We start from the raw sequence: 22,211 nt of genomic DNA, 5'->3' as shown, positions 1-22,211 counted from the left end.
AGTTACTAGCATGTTATTAGCATGATAAGTAAATTATTAGCATGTTTTTTGCAAGTTTCTAGCATTATTAGCATGTTATTAGCATGTTTCTAACATGATTAGCAAGTTACTAGCATGTCATTAGCAGGATTAGCAAGTTATTAGCATGTTATTAGCATGTTTCTAACATGATTAGCAAGTTGCTAGCTTGTTTCTAGCATGATTAGCACGTAATTTAAATGTCATTAGCATGACTGACAGGTTACTAGCATGTAGTTTTGAATGCTCATATCTTGTGAACGTGATTTTTGTCATTGTTTTGAAGCACACTAGCTTATAGATAACTTTAAGGCTAACATATTCATACTAAAAGCCAAAAAAAACTTTCATTTTGATTTCATGGGGACTTTAAGTAGCAGATCAGTAGGATGTCTTTCTCAAGACTGGTTTCCTTAATAAACTGTTGCAGAGGATATAACTGACATGACAGCAGCCACTCCTGCTAAATGTGCTGCTCGCATTGCCATCTATTTAGGGACACTCCACCCTAAACGTGTTAGGTAACACACAAACATGAGCCCAGATGATAAATGCGGTCCGTGTGGCCAGCAGAGCGATGTTGACGTAATGCGCTGCCCCTTTGCACTGGTTCTGTAGGCGAATGCAGGTCTGCATCTGCTGCAGCCGGTCATGTGTTCGCAGGTGCGAAGGGTCAGAGGTCAAGCGGAGGACGGCCGACTGCAGGATCGCGGTCAGTGGGCCAGTAAAGCGGAGTTTCTGCTGGCTGTTGCTGGACAGATTATCGGTCTGGGTAACGTGTGGCGATTCCCATATCTGTGCTACAAGAACGGAGGAGGTGAGAGACGGTCAGCGCACTGGTCATGCCTTCTGTCATTAGCTTAGAACATTCATGTCATGCTTGATGCTTGATTTCACCCATATTTTCTTGATTTTCACAAATGTTATTAAAGTAAACATATTTTATAAATATATTGATCCTGGACCACAAACCCATTGATGTGTGGTTTGTTAGGATAGGACAATATTTGGCCGAGATACAACTATTTGAAAATCTGCAATCTGAGGGTGCAAAAAAACCAAAACATTGAGAAAATCACCTTTAAAGTTGTCCAAATTAGTTTCTTAGCAATGCATATTACTAATCAAAAATTACATTTTGATATATTTAAAGCTGAAAATCTACAAAATAACTTCATTAAACATGATCTTAATATCCTACTGATTTTTGGCATCAAAGAAAAATTTGGGATCATTTTGACCCATACAATGTATTTTTGCCTATTGCTGCAAATATACCTGTGCTACTTAAAGGTGTTATAGAATGGAAAACTGTATTTAGCTTGGCATAGTTAAATAATAACAGTTCAGTACATGGACATGACACACCGTGAGTCTCAAACGCCACCATTTCCTCCTTCTTATATAAATCTGCTGTTTGCAAAAGACCACTGAAGGGACATGGTTAGCTTAATGCTAGCGGTAGCCTGTTACATTGCAGTTCATAAGATTTCACTTCCCACATAAACAGAGAGATGGCTGCGCTGATGATGGCCAGTGATTTACAGATCCTGAGCATCACTGACAAGCATCTGAACTTGCACTGTAAAAAATAAAAAGTTGACTCAACTTAAAATATTAAGGTAACCAGCTGCAAAGCTTTTTTGAGTTTAATGAACTTCAAGAACTAAGTTGTGCCAACTCATTTTTAAAAGGACTGGTAGTTCATTTAACTTAAACAAGTAGTTTTAGTGAACTTTTATATATGAAGTGGCTCAACTTCCATCTACTAAAGTTGAATGAACTCAAAATTGCTTTGCAGCAGATTACTTTACTTTTTTAAGTTGACTCAACTTTTTATTTTTTAGAGTGTGTGTGGTAAGTTCTAGTGTCGCTGCAGTGTAACGTTACACAGAGCACATGGATCACAATAGTGAGAATAAAATGTCGCGGATTCAAAGCGGCAGATTCAATAAACCGCATATTAAAAGCGGCTAGAGCTCTGTAATTAAATGCATATTTCCTCCATGTGCAGCTATTGAGATGAGCAGCTCTCTGAAACAGCCAATCAGAACTGAGCTCCTCATTAATATTAATGAACCTTCCAAATAAGGCAATAACAGACCATTTCATTCTAGGGACAAATCCTAGGGTTGTAAATGGACTTGTAAAACTGTTTCTGGATCATTTTTGGCCTTTCCTCTGCCATATACCTTCTATGTAGAACAATTTTAATGAAAAATATTGTATCTATGGCACCTTTAAGACTTAAGACTGCTACTTAAGGTTTTGTGGTCCATGGTAATATATATAGAAATTGCCTTGGCGACCAAAGTTAACTAGATAAAAAGTTTGTCAAGGCAAACATTAGGTTGGCTTGAGAAAGCCTAGCTTGAAAGTTTAAAGCAGCTGTAAAGGCTTAAAGTTTTTTACTTTATAAAGAAAGATTAGATAGATAGCAAGTTTTAAGCGTGATTCGCAAATTGCTAGCATGTTGGTAGCATGTTTCTAACATAATTAACATGTTACTTGCATTATAGCATGTCATTAGCAAGTTGCTAGCATGTTTCTAGCATGATTAGCAGGTTACTAGCATGTCATTCGCATGTTTCTAACATGATTAGCAAGTTTTTACAGTTTTTTTCAATCGCTAACAAGCGCTTACCCATACTTCAGATACTTTTTCTAAACTCTTAACACAGACTCGCACCTACAAAACACAATTGGCCAAATGGATAATTTTCTTCTCAAAAATACATTTTGTTAAATATATACTAACTCTTCATTTCAAAACAGGACACATCTTTCTCTGCACACACTAACTTTACCAAAACACTGGAAATCTGACTCAAAATGAAATTATTCTGTCAAAGAATAACACTTGTTTTCACTTCACAAGGTACACGCAGTCAATCAAAGTACACCAGGTTTCAAAATACTGGCTATTGTTGGCATTACAAAAACTGCATAGACTTTTTATGTTTCAGTTTTACAGGTATTTGCATGCAAAATATGCAATCCACCGTTTTGACACTAAATTTCGTGGTTGGGAACTGTCTGTCCACATGTACTGTTCACATTCAAAAGCATTCCAGTAAAAAGCAAATAAGTTTCTTTTTCTGTCTATAACAGGAGGTACAGTAGAAACATGGTATGATAGAACAGAAAAAGTTTTACTGTATTGCTTACAGGGAACAAAATATCCATGAAACACACAAGAGCATTCTGAACAAAAAATAAATAAATAAATAAAAATAACAACAGCAAAAAGCCCAGATAAAAATAAGGGGGGGGGGGTCTAAAAAAGCACAAAATTACTGTATCTAATCTATGCAATCTTGCAATGAATTGAATTGAGAATGAATGGTAAAGTCCAATTCACTTCCTGGAATGGAATTGGATTAGGAATTGGAATGTCAGGAAACAGAATTGAAATCAAATAAATTCCAAAAAATTCCACTTGAGTTGCTAGTTTATAATACATCAAATATTGTAAATCACATAAACAACAAACACATAAAAGAAATACAAAGTACTGCATGTTTAGTTGGTTAAGCATGATCATTTCACATGCCAAATTTCAGGAATTGATAATAATTCGATGCAATAAAAAGAATGAAATACATGAATGAACATGACTCATTTTTTTGTGAGTTGAGACATATGTGCTAATCATATTTTGAATGTATAGTACATCCAGAAACTTATCACTACTGTCATTCAATTATTAATTCATAATGTACAGTTCTCATTATTTACTTGCATTTGATCAACTCTATTTCATACATTACTTGCTATTTGTAAAGCATCATAAATAAAGTTAAAATGTATGTATCTAAATGCAATCACACATAGATGCTCAGAAACAGCAATAAATGGAATTCAGTGGAATTTCCCTGAATTGAATTCCACTTCCTGTAATTCCAATTCAATTCCAATTCTGTTTCCTGTAATTGTTGTTGAATTCCAATTCTAATTCCATTCCAATTCCATTTCCTTCTTTGAATTGGAATTGTTGAGTCCATTCCTGAATTAACCCCAACCCTGTTTCCAAAACATCACTCCTCAAAGTCCTCATTTTACTGTATAAGTGTAAATGTAATAGAAAAAATTACTGCCTCTGAGTGTAAGCCAGACTGGAATCAGCTGTGGTTGGCCCTAATTTACCCAACATAAATCAGCTGTGTGTCAATTATTCAATTGTTTGTTTATTATCAGCTGAGATATATTTTTGATATTGATATTGAACTGATATCATTGCAGAAGCAGAGGTTTTTATACTGTATCTAAGGTTTGGAATATTGTTTTTGCTATTGTGGGATGTTGTGTGTTAACATTCGTAAATACTACAAAAACAATCCATCATTTTGTTGGGAGGTATAGCTTGTCTGTTAAGAAAATGTAAGCATTGTGGAAATGTGTTCACTGACTGCATATTGGGTGAAAACGACATGAAATGTGTGAATGGTATGGCCATAAAAGACCGATGCTGTGCTAATTGTGTTTAGAGTTTTGAAAATGTGACAACTGTTTGGACAAACGCTTGTTAGCGACTGAAAAAAACTGTAACATGTTTCTAAAATGATTAGCAGGTTACTAGCATGTCATTTGCATGTTTCTAACATGATTAGCAAGTTTTTAGCATGTTTCTAAAATGATTAGCAAGTTGTTAACATATTTCTAGAATAATTAGCAAGTTGCTAACATGTTTCTAGCATGATTAGCATGTTATTTACATGTCATTAGCATGTTGCTAGCATGATTAGAATGTAGTTAACATGATTCTAACATTTTTCTAGCATGTTTAATATGTTGCTAGCATAATAAGTTTCTAGCATGTCATTAGCATGTTTCTAATATGATAAGCAAGTTTCTAGCATGTTTCTAACATGATTAGCATGTTATTTACGTCGTTAGCATGACTGACAAGTTACTAGCCTGTTTCTAGTATGATTAGCATGTTTTAGCGTGTTTCTGGCATAATTAACATGTTACTTGCATTATAGCATGTCATTAGCAAGTTGCTAGCATGTTTCTAGAATGATTAGCATGTTGCTAACGTTTCTAACATGATTAGCACGTTATTTACGTCATTAGCATGACTGACAAGTTACTAGCCTGTTTCTAACATGATTAGCAAGTTTTCTAGCAGTAGTAATGCTGCTGTTGTGCCACAGTAATGCTGCTGTTTTCCTGTTTGTTTTTTTGTGCAGCTGCTTGAAAGCGATCTGTATTGTATACAGCGCTATAGAAACACGTGGCTTAATTTGAGTTGACTTGCGTGACTCAGCATGCTCATGTGCTGTTGTGTGTTTTGTTCATGACGTCCCATAATCCTCGTGTGTGTGTGTGTGTGTGTGTGTGTGTGTGTGTGTGTGTGTGTGTGTGTGTGTGTGTGTGTGTGGACAGGTGTGTTCTTTGTGCCGTATATATTATTCCTGGTCATGTGCGGCGTTCCTCTCTTCCTGCTGGAGACGGCTCTGGGTCAGTTCACCAGTTTAGGAGGAGTCGGCGCCTGGATGAAAATCTGTCCGCTGTTTGCAGGTTTCAATCGTTTAAAGTAGTCACACATGCAGAAATTACCATCCTCTCATCAACTCATCACCCTTAGGATGGTCTAAACCTCTTTGATTTCTATTTATTCGTGGAAAATGTCAAGCTACAAACAGTAGTGAAGTCCATATGACTCATGCATTTTATTCCAAAACTTCTATGATATTTAAATTTTAGTTAGTTAAAGTTTTTGTAATTTTGTTTTGTGTTTTTTAAATATGTATAGTTTAATATATACATTTATATATAGATAGATAGATAGATGGATAGATAGATAGATAGATAGATAGATAGATATAGATATAGATATTGATATATATATATATATATATATATATATATATATATATACAGTATAGATATTGATATAGAGATAGATAGATAGATAGATAGATAGATAGATAGATAGATAGATAGATAGATAGATAGATAGATAGATATTATTATTATTATTTATTTTATTTTTAGGTATTTTAATACTTCAAGTGAAACTATTCAAAAAGCGAATAGTTGCTTTGGCAAATAGCTGAAATAAAATAAACTTAAAGTTTTTTTTTATTATTATTATTGTTTATACTTTATACAAATTTTAGTTAAAGTTTATTTTATTTTAAGGATGCTTTGTGTTATTTCAGTGTTATTTTAGTTTTTATTGATATTTTGATTTAGTTTTATTTTTCAATTGTATTTAATCAATTTAATTAAGAAAAATATTTTGTTATGTAATTAGCTTATTTTATTTCAGCCAAAAAATAATAATTAATTAATTAAAATGTATTATTTGCAATCATTTTTCTTAATATTACTTTTTTCTGTATTTTTGATTAAATAAATAGAATTTTAATGAAGAAAAAAACATTAAAAACTTATATATTACATATATATATATATATATATATATATATATATATATATACTGCTGCTCAAAAGTTTGGGATCACTAAGATTCTTTTTATTTAAAAAAAAGTCTCTTATGCTAATCAAAGTTCCATTTATTTAATCAAACATACAAAAAAGTAATATTAAGAAATATTATTGCAATTCAAAATAACAGTTTACTTTATACTTTAACATATAATTTATTTCTGTGATGTAAAGCTGAATTTCCTTATGATACTTCATTGTAATACTGTTTTCAGGATTCTTTGATGAATAAAAAGTTTAAAAGAACAGCATTTGTTCAAAAATCTTTTCTAACAATATACGTCTTTATCACTTTTTTCACTATCACTAAATCTACAGATCACTAAATTTACAGACAAAAGAAAGAAAGAAAAACAAATGACTGACCCCAAACTTTGAAAGGTAGTGTATATTGTTACAAAAGATTTCTATTTTAAATAAATGCTGTTCTTTTTGACATTTTATTGATCAAAGAATCCGGAAAAAAAGCATCACAGGTTGCATCACAGGAATAAATTCTATTTTAAAGTATAACGGAATAAAAAGCCACTATTTAAAATTGCAATAATATTTCAGTTTTATTTTTTTCTTCTGTATTTTCAATCTAATAAATGCAGCCTTGGTGAGCAGAAAAGTCTCCTTTAAAAAGCATTAAAAATCTTACTGATCCCAAACTTTTGAGTGGCAGTGTTTTTAACTATATATAAACAGTAGTCAACATTTTAAGTGGATCAAAAAAGTGAATCAAAGTTGGTTTTAGGACCACTTTGATGAAAGGTTTTGATCCACTTCATATGTTGACAAATATATATATATATATATATATATATATATATATATATATATATATATATATATATATATAGTTAGTTAGAAACAGACCCAAAATCTTCCACATTTCATTCACACATTCACATTTTTTTAAACTTTATGTGGTCACATAAATCTGTCCGCATGCGTTAGTGTGTTTGTTTGATTTTATTTGTGAATGCCACTTTCTGTATTGAATTTGTGCATTAAGATTTTAGATTTATCTTTGATTTGTTTATTTTCTATGTGGCTGTGATTAGATTGTTCTGTTATTTCAGGTCTGGGTTTTGCCAGTCAGATGATGATCTTACACAGCTGTGTGTATTATATCGTTATTCTGGCCTGGGCTCTTTTCTACCTGTGCAGCAGCTTCCAGACACCGCTTCCTTGGTCACACTGCAACAACACCTGGAACACAGGTGAAAAACACTCATCCCATGCACACACACACACACACACACACTGTACATCACCATCCCGTCACTTCCCTGCAGATCCAGGCCGTTCCTCCAGTATTTCAGTGCGCTCACATCATCTGTGTGCTCATACGAGAGTAGCGGGCCAAGATTTAGGCCAAATTTTGGCCCAGTTCGTTTCCATTATCCAAATATCTTGACAGTCAGGACTGAACTCCAGAGATGTGCTCATTCCCCACCCATAGAGCACATCACACAACAGAGAGCACGTCCACACTCTAAAAACTCGAATAGCACTTTTTCCAGCCACAATTTTGTGGCTTTTAATCTACGTCTGTTTTTTTTTTTTTAAATGACCTTAAAGTGTATTTTAAAGTCATTGGGTTAGTATAAGATGGGATACATATGTATAAACTTCACAAAACACTAAATATTTAAAATCTGAGTTACATACAGCTTATAGACACAACACATAGAAACACAAAGAATCCATAATATGTGAATGAATATAAGTAAATATAATATGAGTAAATATAAGAGTGAATGAATGAATAAATAAATGCATGGAATGTTACAATAAAAATGTAAATTGCATTGAAATGTACGCATGCATCTGCAAATACATAAATCATCACATGCACCAGGAAATGTTGCAATGAAAACATGAAAGTACATTGAAATAAAACCATAAGTAAATAAATAAATGCATGATGGAATGTTGCAATTAAAAATAATTGCATTGAAATGGAAGCATGCATGTATGCATAAATAAATAAATATATAAATAACTCATTAAATACATCATGGAATGTTGCGATAAAAACATAAAAGTGCATTGAAATGTAAGCATGCATGCATTCAAAAATAAATCATTAAATGCATCTTGAAGTGCCACAATGGAAATATAAAAGAGCATTGAAATATAAGAGTGAATGAATGAATAAATAAATAAATGCATCATGGAATGTTGCAATAAAAATGTAAATTGCACTGAAATGTAAGCATACATGTATGCAAATACATGAATCATTAAATGCACCAGGGAATGTTGCAATGAAAACATAAAAATGCATTGAAATATAAACATGCATAAGTAAACAAATAAATGCATCATGAAATGTGTGTTTTGTGGCTTTTAATCCATGTCTGTTCTTTTTTTAAATGACCTTAAAGTGTATTTTAAAATCATTGTGTAGAGTATAAGATGGGATACATATGTATAAACTATAATAAAATATTTTAAATTTGAGCTTATAAACAGTGTATTTTAAAAATTATAGATTTTTTATTTATGCCAAAAATCATTAGGTAGGGATATTAGGTAATCTTAATGTTCCATTAAGATATTTTGTAAATTTCCTATTGTAAATATATCAAAACTTGATTTTTGATTAGTAATATGCATTGCTAAGAACTTCATTTTGACAACTTTAAAGGCGATTTTTTTTGCACCCTCAGATTCCAGATATTTAAATAGTTGTATCTCTGCCAAATATTGTCCTATCCTAACAAATCATACATGGAAAGTTTATTTATTCAGCTTTCAGGTGATGTATAAATCTCAATTTTTTTTTTAAATGTGACCCTTATGACTGGTTTCGTGGTCCAGGTTCACATATATACAAAACATTCTCAATTCTCCTATGGCTTTATGATCTATTTAAGCAGATATGGTTTTAAAGGTGCTCTATTTATATGTATTTTAATATATTTGTAATAATTTACTCATAAAATGCCATTACCAAACAAATGTCACAAATCTTACCTGTCTCTGTCACAATATTTATTACCCAATCAGAAATGCTCTCTGTCTGTCAGTCACTGTGTTTGCTGGTATCGGATTGGCTGACATGCATTTAATGGCGGGTCTTAGAAAGACTTATTCCACACTGATTTTTTCACATTGAAATGCAAATTTGAGCTAAATTTGAACCATTAGCATCTTGACAGCACATGGATCTAGATTTATATTCATTTCCTTCATCCAAGGTATAAACACTGAGGAAGATGAGTACATAAGTGCAATCATGGGTATAATAGTGTAAATGTGTTGTGTTGTGTCTCCTCTAGACTCCTGCATGGGGTTTGATGGACACAACATGAGCAATCTCTCTGAAAACGCCACATCCCCAGTCATTGAGTTTTGGGAGTGAGTGTCTGGTATGAACCCACGGCAGTGATTTGAAGGGTCTGCTGGTGTGTTGAGTGTTTGAGTGTTTGTGAGTGAGTGAGTGAGTGAGTGTGTGTCTCTCTCCAGGCATGAGGTGTTGGATCTGTCTGCTAGTGTGGATCATTTGGGCTCAGTGAACTGGCGTCTGGCCCTGTGTCTGCTGCTCGTGTGGATCGTCTGCTATTTCTGTGTCTGGAAAGGAGTCAAATCCACCGGCAAGGTAAATGGAGTAAGTGCTGCCAGTTTTTATACCATAAGATGAGAGAAGATGGTCCTTTATAGCCCTTATGCCAGAGTGCAATAAATCTGAGGCATATAATAGGCTTTGATGTTTCAACTCATCTAGGAGTGAATATAAACTTTAAAAACTTTTCTAAACAACAAAATTGAATAAAAATATAGATAAATTGTTAAATGCATCAAGGAATGTTGCACAAAAAAAACATAAAAGTGCATTGAAATATAAGCATGAATGAATGAATGAATGAATGAATGCATCGTAGAATGTTCCAATAAAAATATAAATTGCATTTAAATGTAGGCATGCATGTATGCAAATTCATTAATTATTAAATGCATCAGGGAATGTTGCAATTAAAACAAATTGCATTGAAAAATAAGCATGCTTGTATGCATAAATAAATAAATATATATATATATATATATATATATATATATATATATATATATATATATATATAACTTATTAAATACATCATGGAATGTTGCAATTAAACTGTAAAAGTTAATAGAAACATGCATGCATGCATAAATAAATAAATAAATAAGGTGGGAAATACATTCATTGAGAATTTCATGAAAAATAGGTGTGACAATATTAATTTCAAAGGCATACTATGTCGTAATTCAGGTAAAGTTGCATTTAACTTCTTTTTTTACTTACATTTCAATGTGTGTATATTTAATGATTGCAGCATGTCATTATTTATTTAGTTTAGTTTGTTGTCCTTTACATTTTATTTCAAGGTGTACTTTATGGCATAATGGCATAATTCCTTTTTTACATCAAAAAAATAAAGAAATGTATTTCACAGCTTATTTATGCACAATTTATCAAATTTTATTGTTCATTTATTTATATCAAAATTCCATGTATTTAACACTTTTAGTATATTTTTATTTGTTTAATTTATGTCGTGTTGTGTAGGTTGTGTATGTCACAGCCACCTTCCCGTACGTGATGCTGCTGGTGTTGTTGATTCGTGGTGTTTCTCTCCCCGGGGCTGTGGACGGGATCGTTTATTACCTGAAACCTAACCACACGCGGCTGATGGACCCACAGGTACCGCAGCGTCACATGATCACCTCTGAACACATATGACCTTTACATCTGAACACGCATTCATCTCCACTAACACTTCTGAGCATAAAAAATAATCAAGAAGTTATCAGGTTGCATTTGAATTGTTATTAAAAAAAAATGTGTGATGCTTTGCTTTGTTCAGTTTTTAATCTGTAGAGGAAAAATTGGAGAGAAGTTCTTTAATCAGTGACTAAAGTTTATTTTTGAAGCTGCTCAATAAAAGACAGAGATAAAGTTTATAGTATAGACTGTACTAATATGCTCAGCATGAAGTCCAGGCTGTGTGTTTGTCTCTCTGTGTCTGTCAGGTATGGATGGACGCCGGGACTCAGATCTTCTTCTCATATGGCATTTGTCTTGGAAGTCTTACGGCTCTCGGCAGCTACAACAAATTCAACAACGACTGTTACAAGTGTGTATTTTCTCACACCACCATCAAAACAATGATGACTTTCCTAATTCATTTCCTGGCCTGATTCATTTACATGTATGCATTTGTCAAACGCTCTTATCAAAAGTAATTTACGTTGCATTAAATGTATACATTTTATTACTTAATGCTTTCACTGGGAATTATAGTTTTTATTTTTTTATTTTCATTGTAATTTTAATTTCATGTGGTTTTGTCATTTTTACTAATTTTTTTTATATATATATTTCCAAATTGTTTTAAATAATTTTTATTTTACTTTAAGTTTGTTTTATTTTATTCAAATCAAAGTATTCATTTCATTTTTCATCTCATATATTTAGGCTATATTAAATTCTTTTTTGAGCAATTTCATTTTTAAAAAGGTTCAGATCTGCATGTTATTTTCTCAGGTCAGCTGCATGTGATCAGTAATAAACGTGAATGGGTTTCTGTTTCAGGGATTGTTTCAGACTGTGTCTCCTCAACAGCAGCACCAGTTTCATCGCAGGATTCGCCATTTTCTCCGTACTGGGCTTCATGGCACAGGAGCAGGGTGTGGATATCGCAGACGTGGCGCAGTCTGGTAAAAAACACGATCGTTTGGGTTCTGATGGAAATCAGAAATGCCTGTTCACAATCATCCACATCCCAGCTAACACAAATAGAGTATTTTGTAAAAACAATTTGCTTACATCTCCATTAAGTTCTGAGAATGTTATTTCTGAATGTTCTCTAAACATCCCGTTTTTTAAATGTTTAAAAATGTTTCGTTTTTTTCTTTGTATGCAACATAAGGAACATAAAAGTGCACTGAAACATAAGCATTCATCCATAAATAAATAAGGCATGAAATGCATTCATTTAGATTTGCATGTAAAATAGGTGTGACAATATTCTTTTCAAAGGCATATATTATGTCCTATGTCAGGTTGCATTTATTTAGTTTTTTACTCACTTTTCAATGTGCTTATATTTAATGATTGCAACATGTCATTGTATATTTATTTAGTTTATGATGTGTTGCTTTGTTTGTTGTCCTCTACATTTTATTTCAAGATGTACTTTTTTAATGTTTTGCGAACATTAGGGGAACATTCCATTGTATCATTTTGCACACATTATGGGAATGTTACTTTTGAAACATTCTGTTACATTTAAAAAAATGTTAGATGATTGTCCAACTGAAATGTTTCTAAAAAGTGTTCCATTAACAATGAATAAATAAAATGTTTGTGCTAACATTTGAAAACATTATTAAAGAGCAGATGACATTGAATGAACACTGTTGAATTACTGTTACTAGAAGAATGTTTGCTCATAACGTTAAGAGAACCTTGACAGAACATTTTCTGTTAGCTGTTATCCCACTCTTCTATAAAACCCTTACACTGCAAAACATGCTTGTCATACCTAGATTTTTTGTCTTGTTTCCAGCCAAAATGTCTAAAAGTTCTTAAATCAAGAAGGATTTTCTAGACAAGTAAAAAATATTTTCTTGTTTTCAGAAAAAAAACAAGTCAAAATGAAGTGTGTTTTTGCTTGAAACAAGCAAAATAATCTGCCAATGGGGTAAGCAAATAAATTTCGATTTCAAACAGAAAACAAGATTATTTTTCTTACCCCAGTGGCAGATTATTTAGCTTGTTTCAAGCAAAAACACACTTAATATTGACAGTTTTTTTCTGTAAACAAGAAAATATTTATCTAGAAAATCCTTATTGATTTAAGAACTTTTAGATATTTTGTCTGGAAACAAGACAAAAAAAAACATTTTTTTTTTTGCAGTGTACAACATTTCATTCTAAAAAATTGTAAAAATATATTGTTTTCTGTCTAAGTATTTTCTGAATTATGGAGTGACAAAATGAGATACCCAAATTCCAAAAACATTTGACTTTAATATGTCAAAAATAGAGAAAAAAAAGAAAATAATTTTTACTCGTCTAGAAAATCCTTCCTGGTTTAAGACTTTTTAGATAGTTTGGCTGGAACAAGATAAAAAATCTAGGTAAGAAAAGCAATCTATGTATCTATTTACATCACTGTCCTGCGGTGCCTGTGTGTCTCATTCAGGTCCTGGTCTGGCGTTCATAGCGTATCCGCGGGCCGTGTCCATGATGCCTGTGCCGCAGCTGTGGGCCGTGTGTTTCTTCCTCATGATCCTGATGTTGGGTTTGGACACTCAGGTGTGTTGTGACTCTCATCTGTGTCTAATGTGAGTTCAGCACTGCTGATCGCTCTCTTTGTGCGTTTAGTTCGTCAGTCTGGAGGCGCTGATGATGTCCGTGTCGGATCTATATCCCGAATTTGTCCGCAGACGTCACCGGCGTGAGATTCTGCTCCTGCTCGTCTGCTCCCTCTGCTTCCTGATTGGACTTCTGATGATGACGCCGGTGAGACATTTCACTCACACTGCAAAAAATGCTTTTCTCACTTAGATTTTTTTGTCTCATTTCCAGCCAAAATATCAAAAAAAAAACTTAAATTAAGAAGGATTTTCTAGACGAGTAAAAATCATTTTCTTGTTTTCAGAAAAAAACAAGTCAAAATTAAGTGAGCTTTTGCTTAGAACAAGCTAAATAATCTGCCAATGGGGTAAAAAAAAAACATCTTATTTCAAACAGAAATCTAAATTATTTTTCTTAGCCCACTGGCAGATTATTTTGCTTGTTTCAAGCAAACACGCACTCAATTTTGACTTGTTTCTTCTAAAAACAAGACAATTTTTACTTATCTAAAAAAATCCTTCTTAATTTAAGAATTTTAGATAATTTGGCTAGAAACAAGACAAAAAATCTAAGTAAGAAAATAATTTTTTGCAGTGCAGATTCCCTTATATACAGTATATGACTTTTTTTTAAGAAATTCGTAATTTATATGCATTGAATTGATCAAAAGTGATAGTAAAGACATTTTTAATCTTACAAAAGATTTCTGTTTCAAATAAATGCTGTTCATCTGTGAATCCTGAAAAATAAAACGTGTGACATTTCCACAAAAATATTGGGCAGCACAAGTGTTTTCAACATTGATAATAATCAGAAATGTTTGTTGAGCAAAAATCTCTATATTAGAATGATTTCTGAAGGATCATGTGACACTGAGGACTGGAGTAATGATGCTGAAAATGCAGCTTTGATCACAGAAATAAATTACATTTTAAAATAGATTCACATAGAAAACAGCTATTCTGAATTGTAATAATATTTCACAATTTTGACTGTATTTTTATCTAAATGCAGTCTTGGTGAGCAGATAGAGATCTTAATTCCTACTCAGTCAGATCAGTCTGTCATCTGATGATGAAGGTGTGTGTATCGCTGTCTTCCTCTCTCTCTCTGTGTGTGTGTGTGTGTGTGTGTGTGTGTGTGTGTGTGTGTGTGTGTGTGTGTGTGTGTGTGTGTGTGTGTGTGTGTGTGTGTGTGTGTGTGTGTGTGTGTGTGTGTGTGTGTTCAGGGAGGCCTGTATGTGTTTCAGATCTATGATCATTTCTCCTGCAGTGGAGCCAGTCTGCTGCTGCTGTCCGTCTGTCAGTCTGTGGCCATTGGATGGATCTACGGTACAAACACACACACAAACACACAATAGACCATGTTTTATAAGTTTATTCCATTGGTATAATGTTTTTTCTACTTCTCAAACTGTATTCTGTTTATTTTATTGTAAAATTATTTATTTTCTTACCCTAACTATGAACCTAAACCTACCCCTCACACAAAACTACTGGCTAGTTTAGATTCTCAAAACATTTCATTCTGTGTGATTTATAAGCTTGTTTTCTCAGAGGGACCAAAAAATGTCCCCACAAGGTTAAAATAAAATACTGGTGGTGACATTTGTTCCTCATAATGTAGAGAATACACACACACACACACACACACACACACACACACTTATTAATATCACATCAGTATCAATAGCTGCTTTAAATAGTTTGCTGACAATCTGATACCATCATTTAACCATTTATAAGGGACAGCATGTGTACATACAGCTGCAGTCCAACTCACATTTACAGTAATGACAAAAAGGTTTGCATTGATGCAATGATATTTTGCAGGAAAAAGGTCTTATAAAATAATATCTTATTTTTTTGTTATATATAATTATAAATGAAGAAATATGTGTGTATTTTAAGGGAAAAAATATCTTAATCTCAATATCTTTGTTTTTGCGAGTTCATACATACACTACCGCTCAACTTTGGGATCAGTAAGCCTTGTAATGTTTTTTAAAGAAGTCTCATCAGTCTTATGCTCATCAATCAAGGCTGCATTTATTTGAATAAAAATACAGAAAAAAATTTAATATTGCAAAATGTTATTACAAAATAAAATTATGGTTCTTATATTAATGTACTTTAAAATATAATTTATTCCTGTGATTTAATTTTTATCAGCTTTTACTCCAGTTTTAAGTGCCACATGGTTCTTCAGAAATCATTCTAATATGCCGATTTATTATTAGAATTATCATTGTTGGAAACAGTTGTGCTGCCAAATATTTTTTTTTATCTTTCTTTTCTCTTTTGATGAATAACAAGTTAAAAAGAACAGTATTTATTCAAAATATAACTCTTTTCCGACAATGTAAATCTATGCAATCACTTTTTATTATTTAACACATCCTTGGTGAAGAAAAGTATTAATTTCTTAAAAAAAAAAAAAAAAAAAGATGACCTCAAACTTTTGAACAGTAGTGCATATTGTTAGAAAACCTTTCTATTTTAAATAAATGCTGTTCTTTTCAACATTTTAGTAGGTTCCAAAAATATTAAGCAGCACAACTGTATCCAACATTGATAAATCAGTATATTAGAATGATTTCTGAAGGATCTTGTGACACTAAAGACTAGAGCTGATAAAATTTAGCTTCGTATCACAGGGATAAATTACATTTTAAAATATATTCACATAGAAAACAGTTATTTTAAATTTAAATAATATTTCACAATATTACAGTTTTTTCTGTATTTTTGATCAAATAAAAGCCTTGATGAGCATAAGAAACATCTTTAAAAACAATTAAATATCTTACTGATCCCAAACTTTTGAGTGGCATTGTATGTTTTTGTGATATATAAATATAATATTTTATTTTTGTATTGATTTTGGGATGAAATACGGACGTTTTGATTCTCCTGATAGTTAACTTGTTGTGCTGTTCTCAGGTGCGGATCGTTTCAGTAACGACATTAAGGCCATGATCGGTTACCAGCCGCTCTGCAGTTTCAGGCTGTGTTGGCGTTACCTGACGCCCGCCGTGTGCATCGTGGGTCACTCGATCTGGACGCTGATAGCAGACGCTGATTGACCGTCAGCATCCTCTCATTCATCTCTGTGTGTGTTCAGGGCACGTTCGGCTTCTCGCTCATCTTCTGGTCTCCGCTGACCCTCGCCAATGGCGTGACGGCCCCCGGATGGGCCACAGCGATGGGCTGGACGCTGACGCTGTCCTCCGTGTCTCTCCTGCCTCTCTGGGCCATCTACAGCCTCCTAAACACACCGGGAAACCTTCAACAGGTGGAGAATGACACTTTAGGTTTAGTGATGTAATCATATAAACCTTTCTAGACAGATTTACCATCAGATTTAATGTTGTTCAGTCATGAAGGAGACACATTGCATGCAAAATGCATCTGTCAAGTTTGAGATTTTGGGCTTTTTGGTGTTTCATAATGTGTTTTTTCAGACTAGTGGAAAGAAAACATCCAAAAGACTCTATTAGAGACTTTACATTTGTATTCCTGTCTATATTCTGAAGGCTTTTACAAAGGGATTTGTTCATATATAATTTGCTTGATTTTATACACTGCAAAAATGTTTTTTACTTAGATCTTCTGTCTTGTTTCCAGCCAAAATATCTAAAAATTCTTAAATCCAGAAGGATTTTGTAGACAAGTAAAAATTATTTTCTTGTTTTCAGAAAAAGTCTAAATTAAGTGAGTTTTTGCTTAGAATGAGCAAAATAATCTGCCAATGGGGAATTAATTTTAATTTAATTATTTATTTATTTTTTTTTCTGAAAACAAGAAAATAATTTTTACTTGTCTAGGAAATCCTTCTGGATTTAAGAATTTTTAGATATTTTGGCTGGAAACAAGACAAAAAATCGAAGTAAGAAAAGCATTTTTGCAGTTACAACATTTCACTCCCCAAAAATTGAGAAAAGATATAATTTTCTGTCTTTTCCAAGTGTTTTCTGAATTATGGAGTGACAAAATAAGACATTCCTTCTTTAAAACATTTGACTTTAATATGTCAAAAATCTTAAACAAGAATTTTAAACCAGACTTGATCCAGTGTTTAGATATGTCACAGGGAGTCAGACTGAGACGTGCGGATCCATTCGCAGCATTTATTTAAGAGACGTGGTCAAACAGACAGGGTCAAAATATCGGCAAACAGTAACCTCAAAGAAAATCCAGAGAGTAATCCGTAACACAGGCGGGGGGTCGAAATCCAGAAGGGCAGTCCAAAGTGACAAAGAAAACAAATAAGACAAACAAAACAAACCAGGAATAAACTAAGGAAACAACAAGGCCAGGGAGCATGGAAACATGAAAAACGCTTAGAATAACAACCATAGGGAATGATAAGACTTCGCAAGGTGGCTGTGTGTGTGAGTGGCTTAAATGCATGTGGGTAAATGTGAAACAGGTGTATGCAGCAATCAGTTCAGTGGGAAACGAGGAGCAGCTGTGTGCAGTGATTGGTGCAGTGGCTTATGGGGTTTGCAGTCCAGAATGTGTGTGCTAGAGTTCATGACGAGATAGACCAGATACGTGACAGAGCCCCTCCCCAAGGAGCGGCTTCCAGACGCTCTAACCACCTAATACAACCTGGAGGGTGGTGGAGCGGAGGCGTAACAGGGGGAGGGATGGAGGGCCAGGTCCATGTAGGGGTACTGGAACCAGGAACTGAGGCGGAGCCGACGGAGGGAGAAGCCATGATGAAGGAAGGGTTGGCTCCTGCATGGGGCCGACCGACGGAGGTGGAGCCGGTGGAGCCCGAGGCGGAACCGGAGAGTCGATGGTCCTGGGCGACACAGAGGATCCGGAGGGCCAAGGCGGAACCCAAGGCTCTGGCGACCCCGGCGGAGATGGAGGTCCGGAGGTACGCAGCGGAGCCGGAGTGACAGAGGATCGAGGCTGTGCCCACGGGAGGGAGGAGGTCCACAGAGCCGGCAGGACGGAGTGACGAGGCGCAGCCGGAGGAGTAGAGTCCAGAGGCGAAGGTGGGGCGACGACTGACCGGGGCGGAGCCGGAGAGACGATGGAGCCCGGAGGAGCTGGTGGGCCGACGGCCGACAACGGAGACGAGGGAGCACAGAGCCGGGGTGGAGCCGCAGGGTCGGAGGGCCGAAGTGGAGTCCAGGACTCTGAGACTGGAGGTGATGGTGAGGGATCCTTCAGTCTGGACACCGATGGAGACTGGCAGTCCCACGGCAAGTCCTCTGCACCGAAGGTGGGATGTGGGTGAGCAGAGGGACTGTCAGGAGACAGAGGTGGCGGGACTGGAGCAGCAGGGAGGGTGGGTGGGAACAGTCCATGCATGAGCTCCGTGACCAGAACCGGGCAGACAGGAATCTCAGGACGACTGGATGGAACCAGCGGAGTCTCTGGAAGGCTGGGCGGAACCAGCGGAGGCTCTGGAAGACTGGGCGGAACCAGCGGAGTCTCTGGAAGGCTGGGCTGAACCAGCGGAGTCTCTGGAAGGCTGGGCGGAACCAGCGGAGGATCTGGAAGACTGGGCGGAACCAGCGGAGGCTCTGGAAGACTGGGCGGAACCAGCGGAGGCTCTGGAAGGCTGGGCTGAACCAGCGGAGTCTCTGGAAGGCTGGGCGGAACCAGCGGAGTCTCTGGAAGGCTGGGCGGAACCAGCGGAGTCTCTGGAAGGCTGGGCGGAACCAGCGGAGTCTCTGGAAGGCTGGGCGGAACCAGCGGAGGATCTGGAAGACTGGGCGGAACCAGCGGAGGCTCTGGAAGACTGGGCGGAACCAGCGGAGGCTCTGGAAGGCTGGGCTGAACCAGCGGAGTCTCTGGAAGGCTGGGCGGAACCAGCGGAGTCTCTGGAAGGCTGGGCGGAACCAGCGGAGTCTCTGGAAGGCTGGGCGGAACCAGCGGAGTCTCTGGAAGGCTGGGCGGAACCAGCGGAGTCTCTGGAAGGCTGGGCGGAACCAGCGGAGGATCTGGAAGACTGGGCGGAACCAGCGGAGGCTCTGGAAGACTGGGCGGAACCAGCGGAGGCTCTGGAAGGCTGGGCTGAACCAGCGGAGTCTCTGGAAGGCTGGGCGGAACCAGCGGAGTCTCTGGAAGGCTGGGCGGAACCAGCGGAGTCTCTGGAAGGCTGGGCGGAACCAGCGGAGTCTCTGGAAGGCTGGGCGGAACCAGCGGAGGCTCTGGAAGGCTGGGCTGAACCAGCGGAGTCTCTGGAAGGCTGGGCTGAACCAGCGGAGGCTCTGGAAGGCTGGGCTGAACCAGCGGAGGCTCTGGAAGGCTGGGCTGAACCAGCGGAGGCTCTGGAAGGCTGGGCTGAACCAGCGGAGTCTCTGGAAGGCTGGGCTGAACCAGCGGAGTCTCTGGAAGGCTGTCTTGAGGAGCGGGCTCTGGACGACGCTCTTGTGAAGCGGGCTCTGGACGACGCTCTTGTGAAGCGGGCTCTTGACGACGCTCTTGTGAAGCGGGCTCTGGACGACGCTCTTGTGAAGCGGGCTCTGGACGACGCTCTTGTGAAGCGGGCTCTGGACGACGCTCTTGTGAAGCGGGCTCTGGACGACGCTCTTGTGAAGCGGGCTCTGGACGACGCTCTTGTGAAGCGGGCTCTGGACGACGCTCTTGAGGAGCGGGCTCTGGAGAACTGGACGACCCCAGCGGAGATTCAGGAGGGCTGGGCGTCTCCAGCGGAGACTCTGGAAGAGCAGGCTCTGAGCGAGCGGTCACTGGAGGGCGCTCTGGCGGCGCAGTCACTGGAGGGCGCTCTGGCGGCGCAGTCACTGATTTGATGGTAGCCATCTTGTGCCATGGCTGTGGAAGGGGGCCCATCTTGAGAGCAGACTCTGGAAGGGCAGCCATTTTGCGAACAGAGTCTAGAAGGGAGGTCATCTTGTCAAGAGACTCTAGAAGGGAGGCCATCTTGCTTACAGACTCATGCGGGTCCATATTGTGATGCTGGAGGTGAAAGAAAGCCGCTGGATCCTGGTTTGGCGAAGTCTTCTGTCACATGGACGGTCAGACTGAGACGTGCGGATCCATTCGCAGCATTTATTTAACAGACGTGGTCAAACAGACAGGGTCAAAATATCGGCAAACAGTAACCTCAAAGACAATCCAGAGAGTAATCCGTAACACAGGCGGGGGGTCGAAATCCAGAAGGGCAGTCCAAAGTGACAAAGAAAACAAATAAGACAAACAAAACAAACCAGGAATAAACTAAGGAAACAACAAGGCCAGGGAGCATGGAAACATGAAAAACGCTTAGAATAACAACCATAGGGAATGATAAGACTTCGCAAGGTGGCTGTGTGTGTGAGTGGCTTAAATGCATGTGGGTAAATGTGAAACAGGTGTATGCAGCAATCAGTTCAGTGGGAAACGAGGAGCAGCTGTGTGCAGTGATTGGTGCAGTGGCTTATGGGGTTTGCAGTCCAGAATGTGTGTGCTAGAGTTCATGACGAGATAGACCAGATACGTGACAAGATATTTGTACTAGTATGCAAATGAGTGCATATTTCATTAAAAAATGCTCATTTGCATATTTAAACATAACATTTTAGAAAACTTGTAATAGAAAAAATGCAATTATCAATGTAATCAATCAACTGGGAGAGTAAGGCGATAACTATTAGTTAATTGTTGTTACCCTATTCACCTGCAGTGGCTCGCCCTAATTAAAGGGGTCATCAGATGCCCATTTTCCACAAGTTTATATGATTCTTTAAGGTCTTAATGAGAAGTCTCTAACATACTATGGAGAGGATATTCTGTTGCATGTTCCTTTAAATGCTAATGAGCTCTGCTCGCCCCGCCCTTCGCTGCCAAGGGATGACCAGCCGTAATGTTTACTTTAGCCACATGTAGCCACATTTAGCCACGTTTAGTGGCAAAACTTGCTAACTAGCACATTATTAAGAAAGGCCATTTGCAAAGATGCATAAAAACCTCTTATCGGAGTCGGACTGTTTGAGCTCGGTGAGGGCGGGGCTAAAGTAAGGTGCTCGTGTCAATCAACTATCATGGGAGGGGCCTCTGTCTGTGTGTCATCACACCCACAAGAAGCTGAGAATGAGCTGAATTTAAAATTTAATTTAATAATAATTTTGGTAGGGCTGTCCCCGACTAAGAATTTTCATAGTCGAATCAGAATTTTCGAATCTTTCTATAGTCGACCGATAGTCGAATCATCTAGGCTTATGTGTGTGTGTGAATGGGATAGGAGGGACACGACACTATAGTCAGCAGGAGGGTAAAACAATTTTTATTTTATTTTACACACTGCACACAGCAACAACTTTTAATAAAGCGACCAAAACTGCCTGCCAACTGACAGACGAACTTATTTAGGTTTAAATAAAAAGACAGAACGCGTCTTTTAGTTCTAAAAACGCAAGGCGCACAGCACTGCCTTT

The 22,211-nt window shown here is 37.0% G+C and overlaps 1 protein-coding gene across 1 annotated transcript in view; it reads left to right on the top strand.

Moving 5' to 3' along the window:
- The window catches only part of LOC141336983 (sodium- and chloride-dependent GABA transporter 2-like), a 54,716-nt gene that overhangs the window by 29,424 nt on the left and 3,081 nt on the right, over positions 1 to 22,211 (top strand). Inside the window, exons 4-16 of the mRNA XM_073842704.1 lie at positions 637 to 835; positions 5,407 to 5,541; positions 7,542 to 7,682; positions 9,750 to 9,828; positions 9,937 to 10,069; positions 11,018 to 11,152; positions 11,482 to 11,585; positions 12,044 to 12,168; positions 13,659 to 13,771; positions 13,841 to 13,978; positions 15,042 to 15,144; positions 16,756 to 16,856; positions 16,937 to 17,107. Coding sequence (XP_073698805.1) covers positions 637 to 835; positions 5,407 to 5,541; positions 7,542 to 7,682; positions 9,750 to 9,828; positions 9,937 to 10,069; positions 11,018 to 11,152; positions 11,482 to 11,585; positions 12,044 to 12,168; positions 13,659 to 13,771; positions 13,841 to 13,978; positions 15,042 to 15,144; positions 16,756 to 16,856; positions 16,937 to 17,107 — 1,677 coding nt within the window. The remainder of the gene's footprint in view (positions 1 to 636; positions 836 to 5,406; positions 5,542 to 7,541; positions 7,683 to 9,749; positions 9,829 to 9,936; positions 10,070 to 11,017; positions 11,153 to 11,481; positions 11,586 to 12,043; positions 12,169 to 13,658; positions 13,772 to 13,840; positions 13,979 to 15,041; positions 15,145 to 16,755; positions 16,857 to 16,936; positions 17,108 to 22,211) is intronic.

The sequence above is a fragment of the Garra rufa genome, chromosome 6, assembly GCF_049309525.1.
Source record: "Garra rufa chromosome 6, GarRuf1.0, whole genome shotgun sequence".
NCBI classification, from domain to species: Eukaryota; Metazoa; Chordata; class Actinopteri; order Cypriniformes; family Cyprinidae; genus Garra; species Garra rufa.
This window is presented reverse-complemented; position numbering and strand designations above follow the sequence as displayed.